Below are 18,615 nucleotides of genomic sequence, written 5' to 3'. Positions count from 1 at the left end.
TGGGTTCGAATGCCTGTTAACCTACTTGGGGAAAGTTCCTTTTCTAGAGCCCAGTTTCCTTTTCCTAGGGTTTCCCCCCTCCCCCACCCCCCCAGCCCCCCAGCTATAAATGTTATCATTTTCTACAATATTCTGACCTGCTACAGTGGTTCTCAAACCTTGACTGCACATTGGAATCACAAGCTTTAAAAGCTGTTGATGTCTGGATCCCACTCTCAGAGATTCAAATTTACTTGGTCTTGGATGCAGCCTGAGCACTGAGAATTTTAAAAGGTCCCCAGGTGATTTTACTGTGTAGCCAAGATTGAGATAAACCCAATCTTGAAAATAGTAGAAAATAATGAAGCACTAAGATCTTAAACATGGCAATGGTATGTTGGGGTTGGGGGAAGTGTTTTAAGGAGACTAATATGAGTATCCAGAGTAGAGGGAAAAGATTATAGGAGACTTAACTGGAATTTTTCAATAATCCAGGAGAACATTTTATACTAAGGCCTACATTAGTATGTATACAATAATGTTGTGGGACAGATGAATGTAGGAAGAAGTTTATTTAGAGGGAAATAGCAGGACTCAGTAACTTATTGAATATTAAACCTGATCAAAAGAAACAGAAAATGTAGAGTCAAGTTTCTAGTACAGAAGAGTAGTGGGATCCTTAGCAAAACTAAAGTAATTGTGAAATAGGTAATTAATCAATATTATTGATAATCTAGTAATTGACATGTAATTACTATGTCAGGGACTGTGCTATGTGCGTTACATACATTATCTCATTTAATGCTTATAACAACTCTATAAACAGTTATTCCTATTTTACAGATCCGGGAACTAAGAAGAAAGCAATTACATAAAAGCTACATAGTAAGTGGTAGAGAAGATATTTAACTAGTCTGACTCCTTTTCCTTATAATAGGAAGATGATCAGTTACATACTGAATCTTTTGAATTTGAATGAATAATTCAAAAGAGTGAAATGGCTATAGAGGTCAGACTGGAACATGAATGAGTGAGCCAAGTGAGATTTAACTATAGTGTAGCCGTTCTCAACCTGTGTGTCGCGACCCCTTTGGCGGTCGAACGACCCTTTCACAGGGGTCACCTGAGACCATCCTGCATATCAGATATTTACATTATGATTCATAACAGTAGCAACATTACAGTTATGAAGTAGCAACGAAAATAATTTTATGGTTGGGTCACAACATGAGGAACTGTATTTAAAGGGCCAGAAGGTTGAGAACCACTGCTATAGTGGAATAAGGAAGAACATCTAGATAAGGCTGTAGCTACTCAGCTATACTTGACTATCCATTGGAATTTCAAGCCCCTTATTGCTGTATTTTAAGATTGTTCATGAAAGATGGAAATCTGGATTTGTATGTAAAATCTCCTAAAATTTGAATGTCAACTAATTCAAATGTTTAAAATGACTGTGTGGCCCAAAGTAAATATGGCTGCAAGTTTGCATCTCAGATCAAGAATAGGCTATTGGAAATTCAGAATTGAAGTTAGTGAGAGATCTGGGCTGGAGATGTATGATTAGGGAATCCTTAAGTTCAGAGAGGATTGCAGATGCTCCAGGAGCTATATATATTTTAACTAGCATTTAACATGATTAGTTAAAATAATACAAAAATATGACAGCTAACAAGTCAGGACTTTAAGAGGTTTTCAATCTTAGAAAAAAAGACATAAAATGGAAGTGTTAAACCTAGCAGATTGAAGTGGGTGTATTTAAAATTCTATTTTCTAGACACTAAAATCTAAATTCCAGACAATGACTTGAATTTTCATACACCCATGATGTGATGGAAATATATCAAAATTGTTTCAAGTTCCTCAATTAAAAGACCATCCAAGTTATAGGACTTGGTAACATAAAAGAGCTAAGTGAGGTTTAACGATAATGAAATAAGGAAAACACATGTAGATGAGGCCGTTGCTGCTCAGCTAAACTTAAATATCCATTGGAATTTCAGGCCCCTAAGTATCTCTGAAGTCTAGACTAGAATAGTGTTTTTGAACACTATTTTATCAGATTAATGTATTATTAGTCATGAATAATGTAAAGGAGCTATGCAAAAATAAAGATTACACATATGAAAGTATATGTAAAACCCTACAAAAATGATATTGTTCTGTTATTTTGAAGCTAGAAGGGTTCTGAAGTTATAAAGTGAAACCTTTTGTATTTGAAACACAATTTATGCCTTTCCCTCAGAAAAGCCTTTTTTTTTAACATGTAACCCCAAGAGTGAGAATCTTTTCCAGTCGCTGAAGATAAAGTTCAGTGACGTTGACTTAATAGCAATAATTGTGGTAATATAATGAGGGGGAATGATCAGTCTAGCACATGGCAAAGATCTAAAGATAATGGAATTGTGTTTCAAACCTTCAGAATTACACCGCAGCCGAGGTAGGAGTCCTGTGATCAGGTTTAAAAGTCCCAGGAAAAAGTGTAACTCTCTTGAAACTATTCAGGATTAGGTGCTTTCAACCCCAAGAGCTGTTTGACAGTCAAATGTAAGTCTGTTTGACAATCCTGCCCTTTATCGAACGCTCTTTAAAAGGCATGCGTGTACACACACACACACACACACTTTCTTTTGATTATACATTATATCAAGAACTGTACACCCCAAATGCAGATGGGGAAATTTCTGCTGGTTGTTTAGTATATGAAAACATGACTCCCTTTTTTGGATAGCTGAAATGTCGCAAACGAGGTAACTTCATTTTACTGCACCTCTCCTGGAAAGTACTACCTGAGAAGTAGAAACAGTTCACCCTGTCGGCTTTGAAAAGCCTAATCCTATTTGTTACGGTGGACCTTACATAAAATGGAAATGCAATCTTCAACATGCTTTAAAAACAAACAAACAAAAAACCAACAAAAAACCCCAAGCGCTAGCAATTAAAACCCTCGGCGCCTGCGCTCCGCAAACACTTCTCCCAAATTGGCCTGCGAGTGCTGGGTGCTGCTCCAGGGCCACCGGCCGCACATTCCTTGGGGAAAGCTGTTCTGGTGTGAGGTGCTAAAGCAGACAATACCCCCTCTTCCCCCCCCCCCCTTTCTCGTTCACTCTGCGGGGGGTGGATAACTAGGGCGCGGGATAAGCTTTCTTGACGCGCTGGGGCGCACCGTCCGGCGCCTGAACCCCACTTCCCGCTCCCCCGCCCTAAGGCAACCGGAGCCGAGCCCCGGAGACCTAGCGAGTCCGGGCGCCAAGCCTCGTCCTGCGGGCCCGTCCGGGAAGCCGGCTCGAGGGGCACTCCCGGCTCCGTGGAGGCGCCGAGAAAACCAGGCTCCGACAAGCTCCGGGCAGGAGTCGGGGCGGGCAGAAGGGCGAGTTCCCCACCACACACTCCGGGGGACGAGGGGAGAGGGGAGGAGGGCGGTGGCACCGCAGCGTGGGGCCGGGAACAAAGACGAGGCAGAGGAGCCGGCCACGCCGGCCGACGCCGAGGGCGCCCCGACTTGACGCACGCCGCCGTGCCCGCTGCCCTACGCCGCCGGCGGGCGCGCAGCCTTCGCGAATACGGCTTTGCGCACTGCGGCGGGCTGCGCCGCAACCGAGCTTGCCGGCGGCTCCTCCCGCGTCCTGCGCGGATTGGCGGCGGGCGGTAGCCCGGCTGCTGATTGGGTGGCGCCGGAGCCATTCGGGGCGGCCCCGGCGGGTTCGCCGCCCCAGAGTGATAAGTGCGGCTCCGGACACGCCTCGGCGCCAGCGGTGAGTCGGAGCTCTATGGAGGCGGCCGCGAGTCCCGGGTGGTGGCCGTAGCGGCGACTCCTCTGAGCTGAGCGCTTCTAGCCGGTCCCGACTCCTTCCTCCCCCTTCCCTCCCCCTTTTTTGTTTTCCGTTCCCCTTCCCCCCTTCCCCGTCCCCGGCGACCGGATCCTGAGGCGGCAGCTGCATTGGCGGCTGCTGAGTTCTGGGTGAAGGTGAGTGCCGCGCCGCCGCCGCGAGGAGTGCTCTAAAATGGCCGCCGCGCCCAGGCCGCTTCTTCTCCAGCGGCACAAAATGGCGGCCGCGGGCATCGGGCGGGGCGGCCTTTAAGAGCGTGTCCTCCGCGCTTCGGGGCCCTGGGAATTCTTCCCCTTTGTTCTCCCTTCGCGTTGTCGACCGAGTAGAAGACGGCCACCCCTGCGGCCCGCGCCGTCCTGGCGGCTGCGGGGCTGGGGTCCGGGCGGGCCGCGGCGCGGGTGCATTCCGAGGGGAGAGCGTGGAGGGGCCGCACGCGCCGCAGCGGGGAGGACGCGGACCGCGGGGGGCCCAGCCGTTGGCGCGGGACCAGCCGAGGCGCAGGAGTCCCGCAGACCGGCCTCCCGGCGGGGAGGTGTGTGAATCCCCGAGGCCGGCCCTGAGCGCCGGGGGTCCTTCGTGGGGGGGGGGGGGGCGAGGCGGCCCCGGCGGCCCCTCCTGAGCCCGGAGAGAGAAGAAAATGAGGGTGTCTCCTTTGTCGGTTGGGGAGGGAATGGAGGCGAGGGTCGGCCCGTGGGGGGCGGCGGGTGGGAAGGAGGCCGCCTGCCCCGGAGAACAAAGAGCCGGGCGCCGCCGGCCTCCCCTCGCCGGCCGCTTCGCGGGGCGCCCGGCGGAAACGCTTCCCCGCCTCCAGCCGGCGGGGAGGGCTCGGCGCTCTTTGTTCCCAGGAAGGGAGGAGCGGGCGGAGGCCCCGCTGCCATGTTGCGGGCCTGGCCTCCGCCTGTTGGCGCCGCGCTGGGCTCCCCTCTGGGCGCCTCCCCGGTGCCCCCGCGGAGGAGTGAACTGTGGGGACCGGGAACCGCCGGCAGTCGGCTGTCCCCGCTCCGGGCTTGGGCGGGTCGCTGGCATCAGCTCTCGGGGTCTTTCCCACATAAAGTGCCCGGTTGATGGTTAGCTTTTCTATTGCTGATCTCAGGGTAAAAGGAGGGAGAATGGCTTTTTCTCAGAGTCTCTTACCAGCTGGGATGTTTTTATATGTATGCGAAGGCGCTCTGCACCCTTGGGCACCAGGGAATTTCCAGTTGGCTTAACTACGTCTTACAGCCCGTTTGCGAGTCTGGGACCTGCAGGGCAGGGCAAGTTCCATCGACTGCGGGCCGCCCGAGTGAATGATGATTGAGGCGGGTTGCAGGTTTGTGTGTGAGCAGCGTCTAATTTTGCACTCTTTCTCATTCTAGGTTTTTCATTTCTCCCACCCCCGTCCCTCCCCACCCCATCCATTAATATTATTCTTTTGAAGATTCTTCATTGTCAAGCCGCCAAAGTGGAGAGTGCGATCGCAGAAGGGGGTGCTTCTCGTTTCAGGTGTGTGTAGCTTTATTCTGGGCAACTGTTAAAGACCCGTCCCAAAACCAAAAGAGTCGCCACACTAAATGATTCTGAATAAATGTGCTGTACATTTAATTTATAATGTGTCTTGTTCGTTTTTCTTGGAAGTCCTTAAGTGTTCATTATCTTCTGTTAATTGCCATGTGAAAATAAATGTAATCAATCATTTGGCGCAAGTTCAGTCTTCATCTGTGGTGTAATTTTCTAAAATACAGACTAATTAAAGAGATCCTTTATCCCCCTGAATGAAACATAATTGGGGTCTAGTTTTTTAAAATGTTTTTCTTTTAATTAGTGCTTCTTCGGGCGGAGGAGGAAGTAGGGGTGCACCTCAGCACTATCCCAAGACTGCTGGCAACAGGTAGAGTAAACACGTAAAAACAATGACTTTTACAAATAAAAGGTTGTATTAATAATCTTTGTCGTTCATAACAAAATAATTACAGCACTAGACATCAGGAATCCCAACCTGATGATTTCTGCAAAAGAACCTAAATTTAGATTATACACGCAACATGGTCATGAGACTTCGAAAATGTTGGTTCCCAGGGTGGGGCAGCATTGGCAGCACCTGCGAGTCTCTTAGACATGTAAATCCTCCGCCCGGCCCGGCCCACTGCAGCAGAAACGAGTGGGCCCAGCAACCTGTTCTAACAAAAGCCCGTAAGGCGATTCAGATGCACACTTGTTTGAGAACCACTGATTGAGTTTTTTAGTTGTAAGGGAAATTGAGAAACCCTAAACTGAAATTTGTTTTATTTAGAAGGATTTGTGATCAGTATGACAGTTGATATATGTGTTTGGGTGCTACATTTTAAATTGTCTTAGTTTCAATTATAAATATTTTTTATTAGCGAGTTCCTGGGGAAAACCCCAGGGCAAAACGCTCAGAAATGGATTCCTGCACGAAGCACTAGACGAGATGACAACTCCGCAGCAAACAACTCCGCAAATGAAAAAGAACGACATGATGCAATCTTCAGGAAAGTAAGAGGGTAAGTTTATAGGTCTCCTTGGTCTTTTAACAAATGCTGGTGTGGGTGGTTTTAAAGAGCAGCACCATCAGTATTTGGGGGCTTAGACTTGCTTTCAGCCTGTTGTGCTGACATTGCCCGTGTCTGGTGTGTAACCCAGTGAAGTGCACAGAACAGGTCTTAGCTCCTGCTTCTGGCCTTGCTAATAGGGGGGCTCTTGTTCTCTGGTGTTTGAGGACGAGTGAAAGATTTGTCAGGCAGCTGGGGACCCCTAATCAGGTACAGATATTATCATCTAGATTACAGTGACAGGGTTTTTTAAGTCTCTTTGGTTAGATGGGTACAAAGAAATGTCTTGATACTAAAGGGCGATGATAGAAGAAAAAATGAACCTAATTTAAAAACTGTTTTTCAGGTTAATAATTCTTTGTGTGTTAGCTGACACTTAAGTGTGATTCCTTTTTCCCCAGCATACTAAATAAGCTTACTCCTGAAAAGTTTGACAAGCTATGCCTTGAGCTCCTCAATGTGGGTGTAGAGTCTAAACTCATCCTTAAAGGGGTCATACTGCTGGTAAGTTAACTGAAAGGGTAAAAAAATATATTAAACCAATCTTGGGTTTTATCACACTTGTATTATTGCTGAGAACTCTGAGGTATGAGCTAGGTAAATGTGTTTTTGAATAATGGTGATTTTTTTAAAACCCACTAACTTAATGGCATCAAACTTAAAAGGTGGTTTTTTAATTGTTCATACTATTGTTGCATGGAAAGTTAATGGGCTTATCGTAAACAGGCCTATTTGGGTTTTTTGTTTGTTTTTCATTCTGTGGAAAACACCAGTTTTGATCTTGGGTGAATTTGCATGAGAGTGATAGAGCAGTCCAGTGTCTGTTTACAGTTTTGATGTTCAGCATACTAGTCGCAGGGAGGGGAGGGGGAGCCAGTGACTAGTAGGAGAGCTGTATAACTGGGCTTTAATACACTGAGTGGCCAGATTATTATGACCACCCCACCAGTACTTCATTGACACTTCCAAAAATACTGAATATTGAAAACTTCCTAAGCAAATATTCTCAAGGTTTTATTATTATTTGCGTAACTAATTCATTGTACTGATGGGGTGGTCATAATAATCTGGCCACTCAGTGTATACTATAATAGCTAACAGTTAAATACTTGTGTTTTTCTAAGCACTTCACTTGCATTGTCTAATTCAGTTTATACTGTAAACCTTACAAACGAGGGGTTTTTTTATTCCTCAATTACAAGTGAGGCATGGAGAATTTGTCAGTAAGAAATTTGAGAAGATTAATAGTGCAACGAATCATTACGTTATCAAGGAAGGATTAAGTTGTCATATTTAGTATTTTTAAAATGACATTTCCTGTAGATTGTGGACAAAGCCTTAGAAGAGCCAAAGTATAGCTCACTGTATGCTCAGCTATGTCTGCGATTGGCAGAGGATGCACCAAACTTTGATGGCCCAGCAGCAGAGGGTCAACCAGGACAGAAGCAAAGCACAGTAAGTGGTAGTGCTTCCTTTGCCTATTTTTTAAAGTTGACTTGAAAGATTTCATTAATAAAACTTTACGAATGTCTTTTGTTTTTAATAGACATTCAGACGCCTCCTAATCTCCAAATTACAAGATGAATTTGAAAATCGAACCAGAAATGTTGATGGTGAGGATTTATATTTGATATTAAGTAGTACTGTACATTTTCAACTTAATTCTGAATGTTGACTTGAATTCTTTATTTTTTCCAGTCTATGATAAGCGTGAAAATCCCCTTCTCCCCGAGGAGGAGGAACAGAGAGCCATTGCTAAGATCAAGATGTTGGGGAACATCAAATTCATTGGAGAACTTGGAAAGCTTGATCTTATTCATGAATCTATCCTTCATAAGTGCATCAAAACAGTAAGTATGATTAAGAATTAGGCTTAGATAATCACAATTATTTGGGGGAAATGAGTCAATTATAATTGTTTCTGCCATCTGAGAATGTTAGTTGACTAATTATTTTAGATGACCAGCAAAACTTGAATGTTCTGAACATGGAAGTAAGTATGCAGTGCAGTAAGGTAGGGGTAAAACTGATGGGATGCCTTCACAGTTCAAATAGAAAGTACTGTTAGATACGATAGGAACTCTGAGTCAATGCAAACATAAGGGAAAGTACTACATAAACATGCGATTTTTGTCAACATATGGGTCGTTTCTTTTGGTAGCTTTTGGAAAAGAAGAAGAGAGTCCAACTCAAGGATATGGGAGAGGATTTGGAGTGCCTCTGTCAGATAATGAGGACAGTGGGACCTAGGTTAGACCATGAACGAGCCAAGGTACGTGTGTTACTAACAAATAATATGAGTAGTTTATCTTGATTTCATTAAAATCAGATGACTTTTTATGATAAAGGGGATTGCCATATTTAATCATTAACCTTGATTAGAATCTGGAAGTCTTAAAAGCCTTAAGTAGTATACATTTGCCATAACACTTTCTTTGAACGATTTTTTTATTTTACTTTATTAGTCCTTAATGGATCAGTACTTTGCCCGAATGTGCTCCTTGATGTTAAGTAAGGAATTGCCAGCGAGGATTCGTTTCCTGCTGCAGGTAAAACTGGTTTCTTTAATTATGTTGATGAGCTCACTTTTTCTGTTTAGAATATTAAAATGAAATTTATTAAAACTATTTTTAAATTAAAGGATACCGTAGAGTTGCGAGAACACCATTGGGTTCCTCGCAAGGCTTTTCTTGACAATGGACCAAAGACGATCAATCAAATCCGTCAAGATGCAGTAAAGGTAAGATTTTTTTCTTTTATCAGGTGGGCTTTAAGATTATGACCAAAGAGCCCTCTTAAAACTTGTTTGAGGCTATCTCATCTTACTGGTGGAGCTCAGAAATTATAAATAGTACCCTGATAGTCTATAATTTTTCTGCTTTCCCCCAAAATAATTTTAGTTTTATGTAAGTGTCCAAAACAAGTATTCTATTCACTTTATTTCTAAAGGATCTAGGAGTGTTTATTCCAGCTCCTATGGCTCAAGGGATGAGAAGTGACTTCTTTCTGGAGGGACCGTTCATGCCACCCAGGATGAAAATGGATAGGGACCCACTTGGAGGACTTGCTGATATGTTTGGACAAATGCCAGGTGATTTTGAACAAATAGTGGTTTGGTTAAATTTAAAAATCGGTGTAACAAAATAGAATGGTAAAATGATGTTCCATGTATGTATTTCAAGGTAGTGGAATTGGTACTGGTCCAGGAGTTATCCAGGATAGATTTTCACCCACCATGGGGCGTCATCGCCCAAACCAGCTCTTCAATGGCCATGGGGGACACATCATGCCTCCCACACAATCGCAGTTTGGAGAGATGGGAGGCAAGTTTATGAAAAGCCAGGTAAGAAAAACTTAAGAATGTTTAAGCAAAAAGTATTAAACCCTGTAACGTGATTTAGTTTTGCTTTTTAAAAAGTGCAAATACTTTAGGGTCATGTGTGTTTATCTAAACCAAATTTACATCTGTGGCAGTTGTTTTAAACTGGGTGAAATACTTGTCCTTAAGATTAGTAAAGTATTAGTAAAATCACATCACTTTATTTCCTGTTAGGGTTAGATTTTTGTTCTTCCCTGTTTCATCTTTTACTTTCTCTGGGCAAATTCAGTTAAGCTTTCCTTGTGGCTTGGCTCATCCCTTTGGTACTTTATTACCATAATTTGTGGACCCCTTTTTATCTAGACTTTCTTTCTCCCTTTCTGAAATAGGGGCTAAGCCAGCTCTACCATAACCAGAGTCAGGGACTCTTATCCCAGCTGCAAGGACAGTCGAAGGATATGCCACCTCGGTTTTCTAAGAAAGGACAGCTTAATGCAGATGAGGTACATTTGCCTATGTTACTTGATATACCACAGTTTGTCAATTCAGAAATTGCCCGATGATTATAAAAAGACGCGTTAGAGGACTTAAATGCTGGAATTCTTCATCTTCTTTCTTCCTTTTTCTGTACTACTTTTTCTATCTTTATATGTCCAGCGTCCTATGAGCGAAGATTATGAGATATGAGGGCAAGTTTTCTTAAAGTGTTTAGTGAGAACAAGGAAAATGGTTGTCAAGATTTTGATTGTGATTTCCCTCTAACTAGAATGACTTAACAATAAAACAAGATATTTCCTAAACTCTAATTACATTTTCTGGTTATGTTAGTGATGCCAGTCCTAGGAGAATTCTGATATAAGTGTAAGAATTAATAGTATCTGATTCTCCTATGGATCAGATCTTCAGGGTTCTAGACAGAAATTAAACCTGTTAACAAAGAGTACCTTTTTAGTTATTGGTGAAACTTACATTCCTGTCCTAGGATTTTGGAATGTTGCATTTGGTATCTTACCAACTGCATGTTGTTAACTTTGGTATCTGTTTTGATTTGTTTTCAATTCTAGATTAGCCTGAGGCCTGCTCAGTCGTTCCTAATGAATAAAAATCAAGTGCCAAAGCTTCAGCCCCAAATAACTATGATCCCTCCTAGTGCACAACCACCACGCACTCAAACACCACCTCTGGGACAGGTATAGCAACTTCTACTTCATACTTTCTGAAGATGTCTAAACATTTTCTTAGTGTGTTCCCTCTAAATTCACAAGTTTATTTTTTAGATTTTTATTAAAACATTCACACTTATTTTGTTTTTTAGACACCTCAGCTTGGTCTCAAAACTAATCCACCACTTATCCAGGAAAAGCCTGCCAAGACCAGTAAAAAGCCTCCACCCTCAAAGGAAGAACTACTTAAACTAACTGTAAGTTTCAGATAATCTCATAGTCTAGATCATGAAGTATATTTGGTTTGATTTTTTTGTTTTTTTAGAAAAAGCACTGAAGACATTTGGATTGTGTTCTTTTCAGGAAACTGTTGTGACCGAATATCTGAATAGCGGAAATTCGAATGAAGCTGTCAATGGTGTAAGAGAAATGAGGGCTCCTAAACACTTTCTTCCTGAGATGTTAAGCAAAGTAATCATCCTATCACTAGACAGAAGTGATGAAGATAAAGAAAAAGCAAGTTCTTTGATCAGTTTACTCAAACAGGAAGGCATAGCCACAAGTGACAACTTCATGCAGGTAGAATACTTTTCTCATTCTGTGAGGACTCTTTCCATTCAAATTTAAGAATGGATAAACTGACTGTTACATATTCCTTTTAAGGCTTTCCTGAATGTATTGGACCAGTGCCCCAAACTGGAGGTTGACATCCCCTTGGTGAAATCATATTTAGCACAGTTTGCAGCTCGTGCCATCATTTCAGAGCTGGTGAGCATTTCAGAACTAGCTCAACCACTGGAAAGTGGCACCCATTTTCCTCTCTTCTTACTTTGTCTTCAGCAACTAGCTAAATTACAAGATCGAGAGTGGTTAACAGAACTTTTTCAACAAAGCAAGGTCAATATGCAGAAAATGCTCCCAGGTAAGAGAATGACGGGGAGTTTTTTGTTTTGTTTTTATTTTTTATGCTAAGTCTAGATTCCTTAGTACCTTGAATGGAATTGTGTAGGTCAGATGGTGTGTCTGTCCTGCCCAGATAATAAGCATTACCTCATACAAGTAGATTTCACTTTGTTATTAAAAAGTCATGATTTCTAACTACTTTAATTTGCTTCAGATGTCAAGAGTTTTCTTTGCTGGGTTAGCTCTTTATTCTTTTTCATCAATCTTGAACATTTGGAAAATTGTCACCTGATACAAAAATGGCTTTGTCTTTTCAGAAATTGATCAAAATAAGGATCGCATGTTGGAGATTTTGGAAGGAAAGGGACTGAGTTTCTTATTCCCACTTCTCAAATTGGAGAAGGAACTATTGAAGCAAATAAAGTTGGATCCATCCCCTCAAACCATATATAAGTGGATTAAAGATAACATCTCCCCCAAACTTCATGTAGATAAAGGATTTGTGAACATCTTAATGACTAGGTAAGAAAATGTTGGGTAAGGGATTAAGAATTGTCTGTTTTTAGTTAGAAAATTTACTTTTGGATTCTAATAAGATCTTTTTCTCTGTAGCTTCTTACAGTATATTTCTAGTGAAGTAAACCCACCCAGTGATGAAACAGATTCTTCCTCTGCTCCTTCCAAAGAGCAGTTAGAGCAGGAAAAACAACTGCTTCTTTCTTTCAAGCCAGTGATGCAGAAATTCCTTCACGATCATGTTGATCTACAAGTCAGTGCCCTGTATGCTCTGCAGGTGCACTGCTACAACAGCAACTTCCCAAAAGGTGAGAGGACCAGCCTCAGAAAGGGGGCAGGTAGGGGGCGACTTTTAAATAGCACATTAAGTAATGAGATGACATTTTGTTTTTAGGCATGTTACTCCGCTTTTTTGTTCACTTCTATGACATGGAAATTATTGAAGAAGAAGCTTTCTTGGCTTGGAAAGAAGATATTACCCAAGAGTTTCCGGGGAAAGGCAAGGCTTTGTTCCAGGTAAATGTTACGCTGGAGAAATTTGGTCTGCTTTTTCCTGTTTCTTGGTCTTACTGTAATGACAAGTCTTTAAAACTGAAATACAAGCAAAATAGTCATAATGGTTTGAAGGTACCATTCTGCGCTGTCATGCTGTGGTAGAGTAGGCAGTTAGCTTCAGCAAAATGAGGTAAAGCTATGAAGTAAAAGGCTTCAGTCCTTTGTGTAAAATGTTAGAAGTGCCTAATTTTAAATAAAGCCACTTAAAGGCTGGGTGAGATTGCAAGGTGGGTTTAAGCCTTTTTTTAATGCCATTAAAAAGGAGATTGTTTTTTCTCATAGCTTGATTTTCAGTCTTACTGAGTGGAATTCTGGTTCTAGGGGATTCTAAATGACAGCAGGTTCCAGGCCAGATACAGAGATTCTGACTTCATAGGTCTGTGGTACACGATCCAGGTGATTGTTAGACTAGTGTTCCAGGGGACCAAGCCTTGAGAAACTGGTCTACAGTATCTTATCTGTACTCCTAAGGCTCTATGAGGATCAATCACCCTTGTAGCATTTACACTTAGCTCTGTCCTTGGAGAGACTGATCCAGCAATTTTGGGGTGCTAGACATTTATTTAGGAATCTTCTTTTGACAATTTTTAAGAGAGGGGAAGGGAGAAAGAAACATCAGTCAGTTGCCTCACACACACAAGCTGGCTGGGCATCGAACCCATAGCCCAGGCATGTGCCCTGGCCTGGAAGCAGACCCGCAACCTTTGGGTGTATAGGACGACACACCAACTGAGCTACACCAACCAGGGCTAGGAATCTTCTTTTCCCCCCTGTCCTTCACAGTATAGCTTTAACAGATAACAGGTTTGGAAATACTTCATAGCTTTTACTTCATAGCTTTACCTCATTTTGCTGAAGCTAACTGCCTACTCTACCACAGCATGACAGCGCAGAATGGTACCTTCAAACCATTATGACTATTTTGCTGTCTCCTAAAAGGATCCTGAAATATATAACGAGTGGTGTCAAAAAATGACATCTGAGCTAACTTATCATAAATAGTTTATATCAGTAGTCACCAACTTTTCAAACCTCATGGACACCAGTGGTCTGCTGACCACCATTTGGGACTGCTGGCTTGTATGATATCCAAACTTTAAATAATGAATACTTTAAAAAATAACTTTAAAGCTAATATATAAGTAGTATATTTGCTCTATGTTCTGGAGACAATTATAAAAGGTAAACATAAAACTGCTGTCCTTGGGTGGGTGCTAATTCGGTCTTCAAAGCTTCTGTGTTGAGTTTTTCCGTCAGTACTACCTATTTTTTTACCTTACAAATTAATTTACAGGTGAATCAGTGGCTAACCTGGCTAGAAACTGCTGAAGAAGAAGAATCAGAGGAAGAAGCTGACTAAAGAACCAGCCAAAGCCTTAAATTGTGCAAAACATACTGTTGCTATGATGTAACTGCATTTGACCTAACCACTGCGAAAATTCATTCCGCTGTAATGTTTTCACAATATTTAAAGCAGAAGCACGTCAGTTAGGATTTTCTTCTGCATAAGGTTTTTTTGTAGTGTAATGTCTTAATCATAGTCTACCATCAAATATTTTAGGAGTATCTTTAATGTTTAGATAGTATATTAGCAGCATGCAATACTTACATCATAAGTTCGCAAGCAGAAGGCAGTCTATTGCAAGGATCTTCTTTGCTGCCAGTTATCATAGGCTGTTTTAAGTTAGAAAACTGAATAGCAACACTGAATACTGTAGAAATGCACTTTGCTCAGTAATACTTGAGTTGTTGCAATATTTGATTATCCATTTGGTTGTTACAGAAAAATTCTTAACTGTAATTGATGGTTGTTGCCGTAATAGTATATTGCCTGTATTTCTACCTCTAGTAATGGGCTTTACGTGCTAGATTTTAATATCCTTGAGCCTGGGCAAGTGCACAAGTCTTTTTTAAAAGAAACATGGTTTACTTGCACAAAACTGATCAGTTTTGAGAGATCGTTAATGCCCTTGAAGTGGTTTTTGTGGGTGTGAAACAAATGGTGAGAATTTGAATTGGTCCCTCTTATTATAGTATTGAAATTAAGTCTACTTAATTTATCAAGTCATGTTCATGCCCTGATTTTATATACTTGTATCTATCAATAAACATTGTGATACTTGATATAGTTGTGTGTGACTTTAAGTTATCATCCACCAACTTACAAGTTTGGGAACTTTAAATTCTTACTACTTTACCTTTCCATGTTGAGACAACTTCTCAGGTCAGGTAATTGGAAATAATACATAAACAATTCCTGTAATCAAAGGCAGTGCTGAGATCATAAGTCTCATAATAAGTACATAGCAACAAACTTGGGTGGTGAGTAGAACCAGTGTTTGTGTCCTATTTGAGTCAGAGAAGCTTGCCCTTAACTATTTTGGCAGGCCTCTTCACTGACATTCGAACGTACTTAGAGCTTTTGGTGGGTATCCTGAGTACAATGAAATTACAGCTAAGTATAGACGTGCAGATGAATTTTTTTTTAATGTTTCGATTTTAGAGAGGGAGCGTTCTAGAAACATCAGTGAATAATGAATCATTGCCTCCTGCAAGCCCCCTACTTAGGGATTGAGTTCATAACCAGGGCATGTGCCCCAACCAGGAATGGAACTGACCTCCCTGCAGACCACTTTAGATAGAGAACTTAGGAAGCTGACTGCTGGGCTGTGGAATTAATGAGCTATAAATTGCATTATTCCTGGCCTTCTGCCCAGGAATAAAGGGGACATTGGAGTTAGCCTGGTAAATGTGTATAGTAGGTCTTTGCTTCAGTTTACAGCCAGAATTCCTCTAATTCAGCTAGGGAACTGGACCAAAGGAAGTCTTAGGCCTGATGTGTAGTTGTCTTTGGTTACAGAAGTCGGGCTTTCACATACCACTCGCATGCTTCAAGAACAACTCAACAGACAATGAGTTGGGGGGTGGGTCTGGGAAGTGGGGCAGGCTGGGAGAGGACAATGGGGGGGGGGGGAGGAAACATACGTAATACTTTAAACAAAAAAACCTCATGATCCCTTGAATAATCCATCTTCCTCCAAACAGTATTGTATACTATGGAACGTTACTTGGATGTACTCAGCATGCACCTTGTATGAATAATGCCTTTAGCATCAGCACACAGTTATGCAGTGACTTACCTTAAAAATAAGATTCCACATCTTTTACTATCCCTTTGAGAGAGTTGTCTCTTCATTTTGCCAGGTCCTTTTCCATTCTCAAACAGGCTGCACTCAGATACACCAAAGCTTTCTCAAGATCAATAACCAGGGCTATGTTCAGTAGTTTGCATTCTGTAGGCAGAGTTGGAAAGTAAATCACTCGCTGGGATTTCTTTTCGGTCAACAAACCTCATTTCTACCTTGTTTGTTGGCTGTTCCTTCTCAGTCTCTGGTGGAAACACCTCAGCTGCTTAACTGTCAAACCCAAAATCTAATCAACTCCTGGCTCTCCCTCCAAAACAGGAATTGGGCGGCTTACCTCTCCTCGTTTCTGTCCTATATGCCCCAGTAGCCTTAACTGGATTCTCTGGCCTGGCCTCCATTTGGTTCCTGGGACACGCCAGGTATTGGAGGTTTTTAATGCCTAGATAACTGGATGACTGGCTACCTCAGCTTCATCAGGTCTTAGCTCAAATGTCACATTTAGTAAGGTCCCTACTGTCCACCTCTTTAAAATGTAACCCTGCACACATGTCTTCTTTCCTGCTGTAGGTAACTCCATGCCTACCATTATCGGGTGTGCCGGTTAATGGGATTTTTTTCAATTGATGGAGTACCCATGTTGATATATATTCGATTTGATACGTATGTTACTTTGTTGTATTGACAGCAAGCTTCAAAACGTCGTCATATTTTCTGAAGATGTAAACATGGCTATTTTAACAATGTCGAATTTCATGCCAAAAACATTTGCGGCAAGTTTTTAATGTGCCCTTGGCCAGAATTGAACCTGGGACCCTTTAGTCCGCAGGCTGACGCTCTATCCACTGAGCCGAACTGGCTAGGGCGCATTTGTGGGAAGTTTTAATTCATTATTTTGAAGAAAAGTGCTGCTGAAAGTTACCGTATACTTCGAGAAGCTTATGGTGAACATGCTCCATCTCAAGATACTTGTGAACGCCGGTTTAAATGCTTTAAAAGTGATGATTTCAATATGAAAGACAAAGAATGTCCAGGTCAACCGAAAAAGTTTGAAGACGAACAATTACAAGCACTATTGGATGAAGATGCATGTCAAACAAAAACAACTTGCGGAAAGATTAAACGTTGCTCAGCAAACAATTTCAGATCGTTTACAAGCAATGGGAAAGATTTTAAAGGAAGGAAAATGGGTGCCACATCAACTGAACAAAAGACAAATGAAAAACTGAAAAGTCATCAGTAAAATGTTTCAATGGCGTGAAAGACTTTTTTGCATCTAATTGTGACTGGCGATGAAAAGTGGATTTATTTTGAGAATTGCAAACGCACAAAATCATGGGTTGATCCAAGTCAACCATCAACATCGACTGCAAGGCCAAATTGCTTGGGAAAGAAGACAATGCTCTGCGTTTGGTGGGATCCAGAAGGTGAGGTGTATTGTGAGCTCCTAAAACCAAGTGAAACCGTTAATACTTAATACTGATCGCTACTGACAACAACTAATCAATTTGAACCACACTTTGATCGTGAAATGACCAGAATGTGCCAGAAGACACGGCAAAGTAATTTTGCTTCATGATGACGCACCATCACACACTGCAAAACCAGTTAAAGACATGTTAAAAGATCTTACCTGGGAAGCATTAACCCCCCCTACCCCCCCCCCCCCCCTGTGTTCACCAGACCTTGCTCCTTCAGATTACCACTTGTTCCGATCGATGGCGCACACATTTTCTAAGCAGCACTTCAAAATGTACGAAGAAGTGGAAAATTGGGTCTGAATGGATTGCCTCAAAACAAGAAAAATTCTCTTGGGACGGTATCCACAAATTACCTGAAAGATGGGGGAAATGTGTAGTTAGCAATGGACATTACTTTGAATAAAGCACTTTTGATGTTTCTCTTGAAATTATCATGTTTTCTTTGATTACAAAATCGCATTAACCGGTACACCTGGTATATGACGTGCTGAATATATCTGACCCCCTACAGAATGTGAAGAGATTGAACTTTTTGACTGTTTTCTCTGCTGTATCCCCCACACCTAGAATCATGCCTAGCACACAGTAAGCTCAAGTATTTGTTGAACCAAATTACAAATTAATAAAATTATCTTACACAGCAGGAACTGGACATAAAAGAAGAGGGACTCAGCTTCTACCTCACTGAGAATCAATTGAACCCCCTTCATTTCTTCCTACCATGTAAACTACCAACTGGTCAGCAATTGCCCCAACGTGTGACTTCCCTCCTTTTTTCTATAGATGAAAGGTTTTAGTTCTTTCCAAAGGCCAAACCCTGTCCCCATTCTCAGACCCCATTCCCTGGGGCCAAAAAACTGTAAGGCGCATGCCATCCCCACTGAAGGGAACAAGGGGCCACTGGCCAGAGCATGATGGCCATTGGGAGCACGCTGCCAGCTCAGGTGAAAACGGAGAGCTTCAAGGTTGCTTTGAATAGGGGCTGTGAAGATCAGCTGTCTGCAATGTGAGATTCCAGCAAGAGGACTCCCCGAGTCCTCTTGGATGATCAGAAAAGTGGAAACTTGATTTCTGTGAACCATGGAAGAGAAGAATGTCTGGTTCCTACGCCAGAGAGTTCAGACGAGACCAGCAAGAGAACTGCAGGTTGCTGAAGCAAGGCGTTACCATCCATTGA

The 18,615-nt window shown here is 42.3% G+C and overlaps 1 protein-coding gene and 1 non-coding gene across 2 annotated transcripts; both read left to right on the top strand.

Moving 5' to 3' along the window:
- The first annotated feature begins 2,340 nt into the window (after nt 1-2,340).
- On the top strand, nt 2,341-14,938 carry EIF4G2 (eukaryotic translation initiation factor 4 gamma 2). The gene is made up of 23 exons (XM_059710856.1): nt 2,341-2,419; nt 3,935-3,946; nt 5,165-5,291; nt 5,611-5,676; nt 6,170-6,310; nt 6,760-6,862; nt 7,682-7,813; nt 7,905-7,971; nt 8,057-8,208; nt 8,520-8,630; nt 8,824-8,907; nt 9,000-9,098; nt 9,308-9,449; nt 9,541-9,701; nt 10,067-10,180; nt 10,742-10,867; nt 10,993-11,097; nt 11,204-11,419; nt 11,504-11,762; nt 12,061-12,265; nt 12,356-12,567; nt 12,654-12,775; nt 14,109-14,938. The coding sequence occupies exons 1-23, from the start codon at nt 2,341-2,343 to the stop codon at nt 14,172-14,174; spliced, it is 2,901 nt and encodes a 966-aa protein (XP_059566839.1). The 3' UTR covers nt 14,175-14,938.
- On the top strand, nt 10,230-10,370 carry LOC132242472 (small nucleolar RNA SNORD97). Its single transcript, XR_009454657.1, has one exon. It is a non-coding gene; the product is annotated as a small nucleolar RNA SNORD97 (small nucleolar RNA).
- Nucleotides 14,939-18,615: the final 3,677 nt, after the last annotated feature.

Source organism: Myotis daubentonii, chromosome 9 (genome assembly GCF_963259705.1).
Source record: "Myotis daubentonii chromosome 9, mMyoDau2.1, whole genome shotgun sequence".
NCBI lineage: Eukaryota > Metazoa > Chordata > Mammalia > Chiroptera > Vespertilionidae > Myotis > Myotis daubentonii.
The sequence above is the reverse complement of the archived record's forward strand: the minus strand, read 5'-3'. Positions and strand labels throughout refer to the sequence as shown.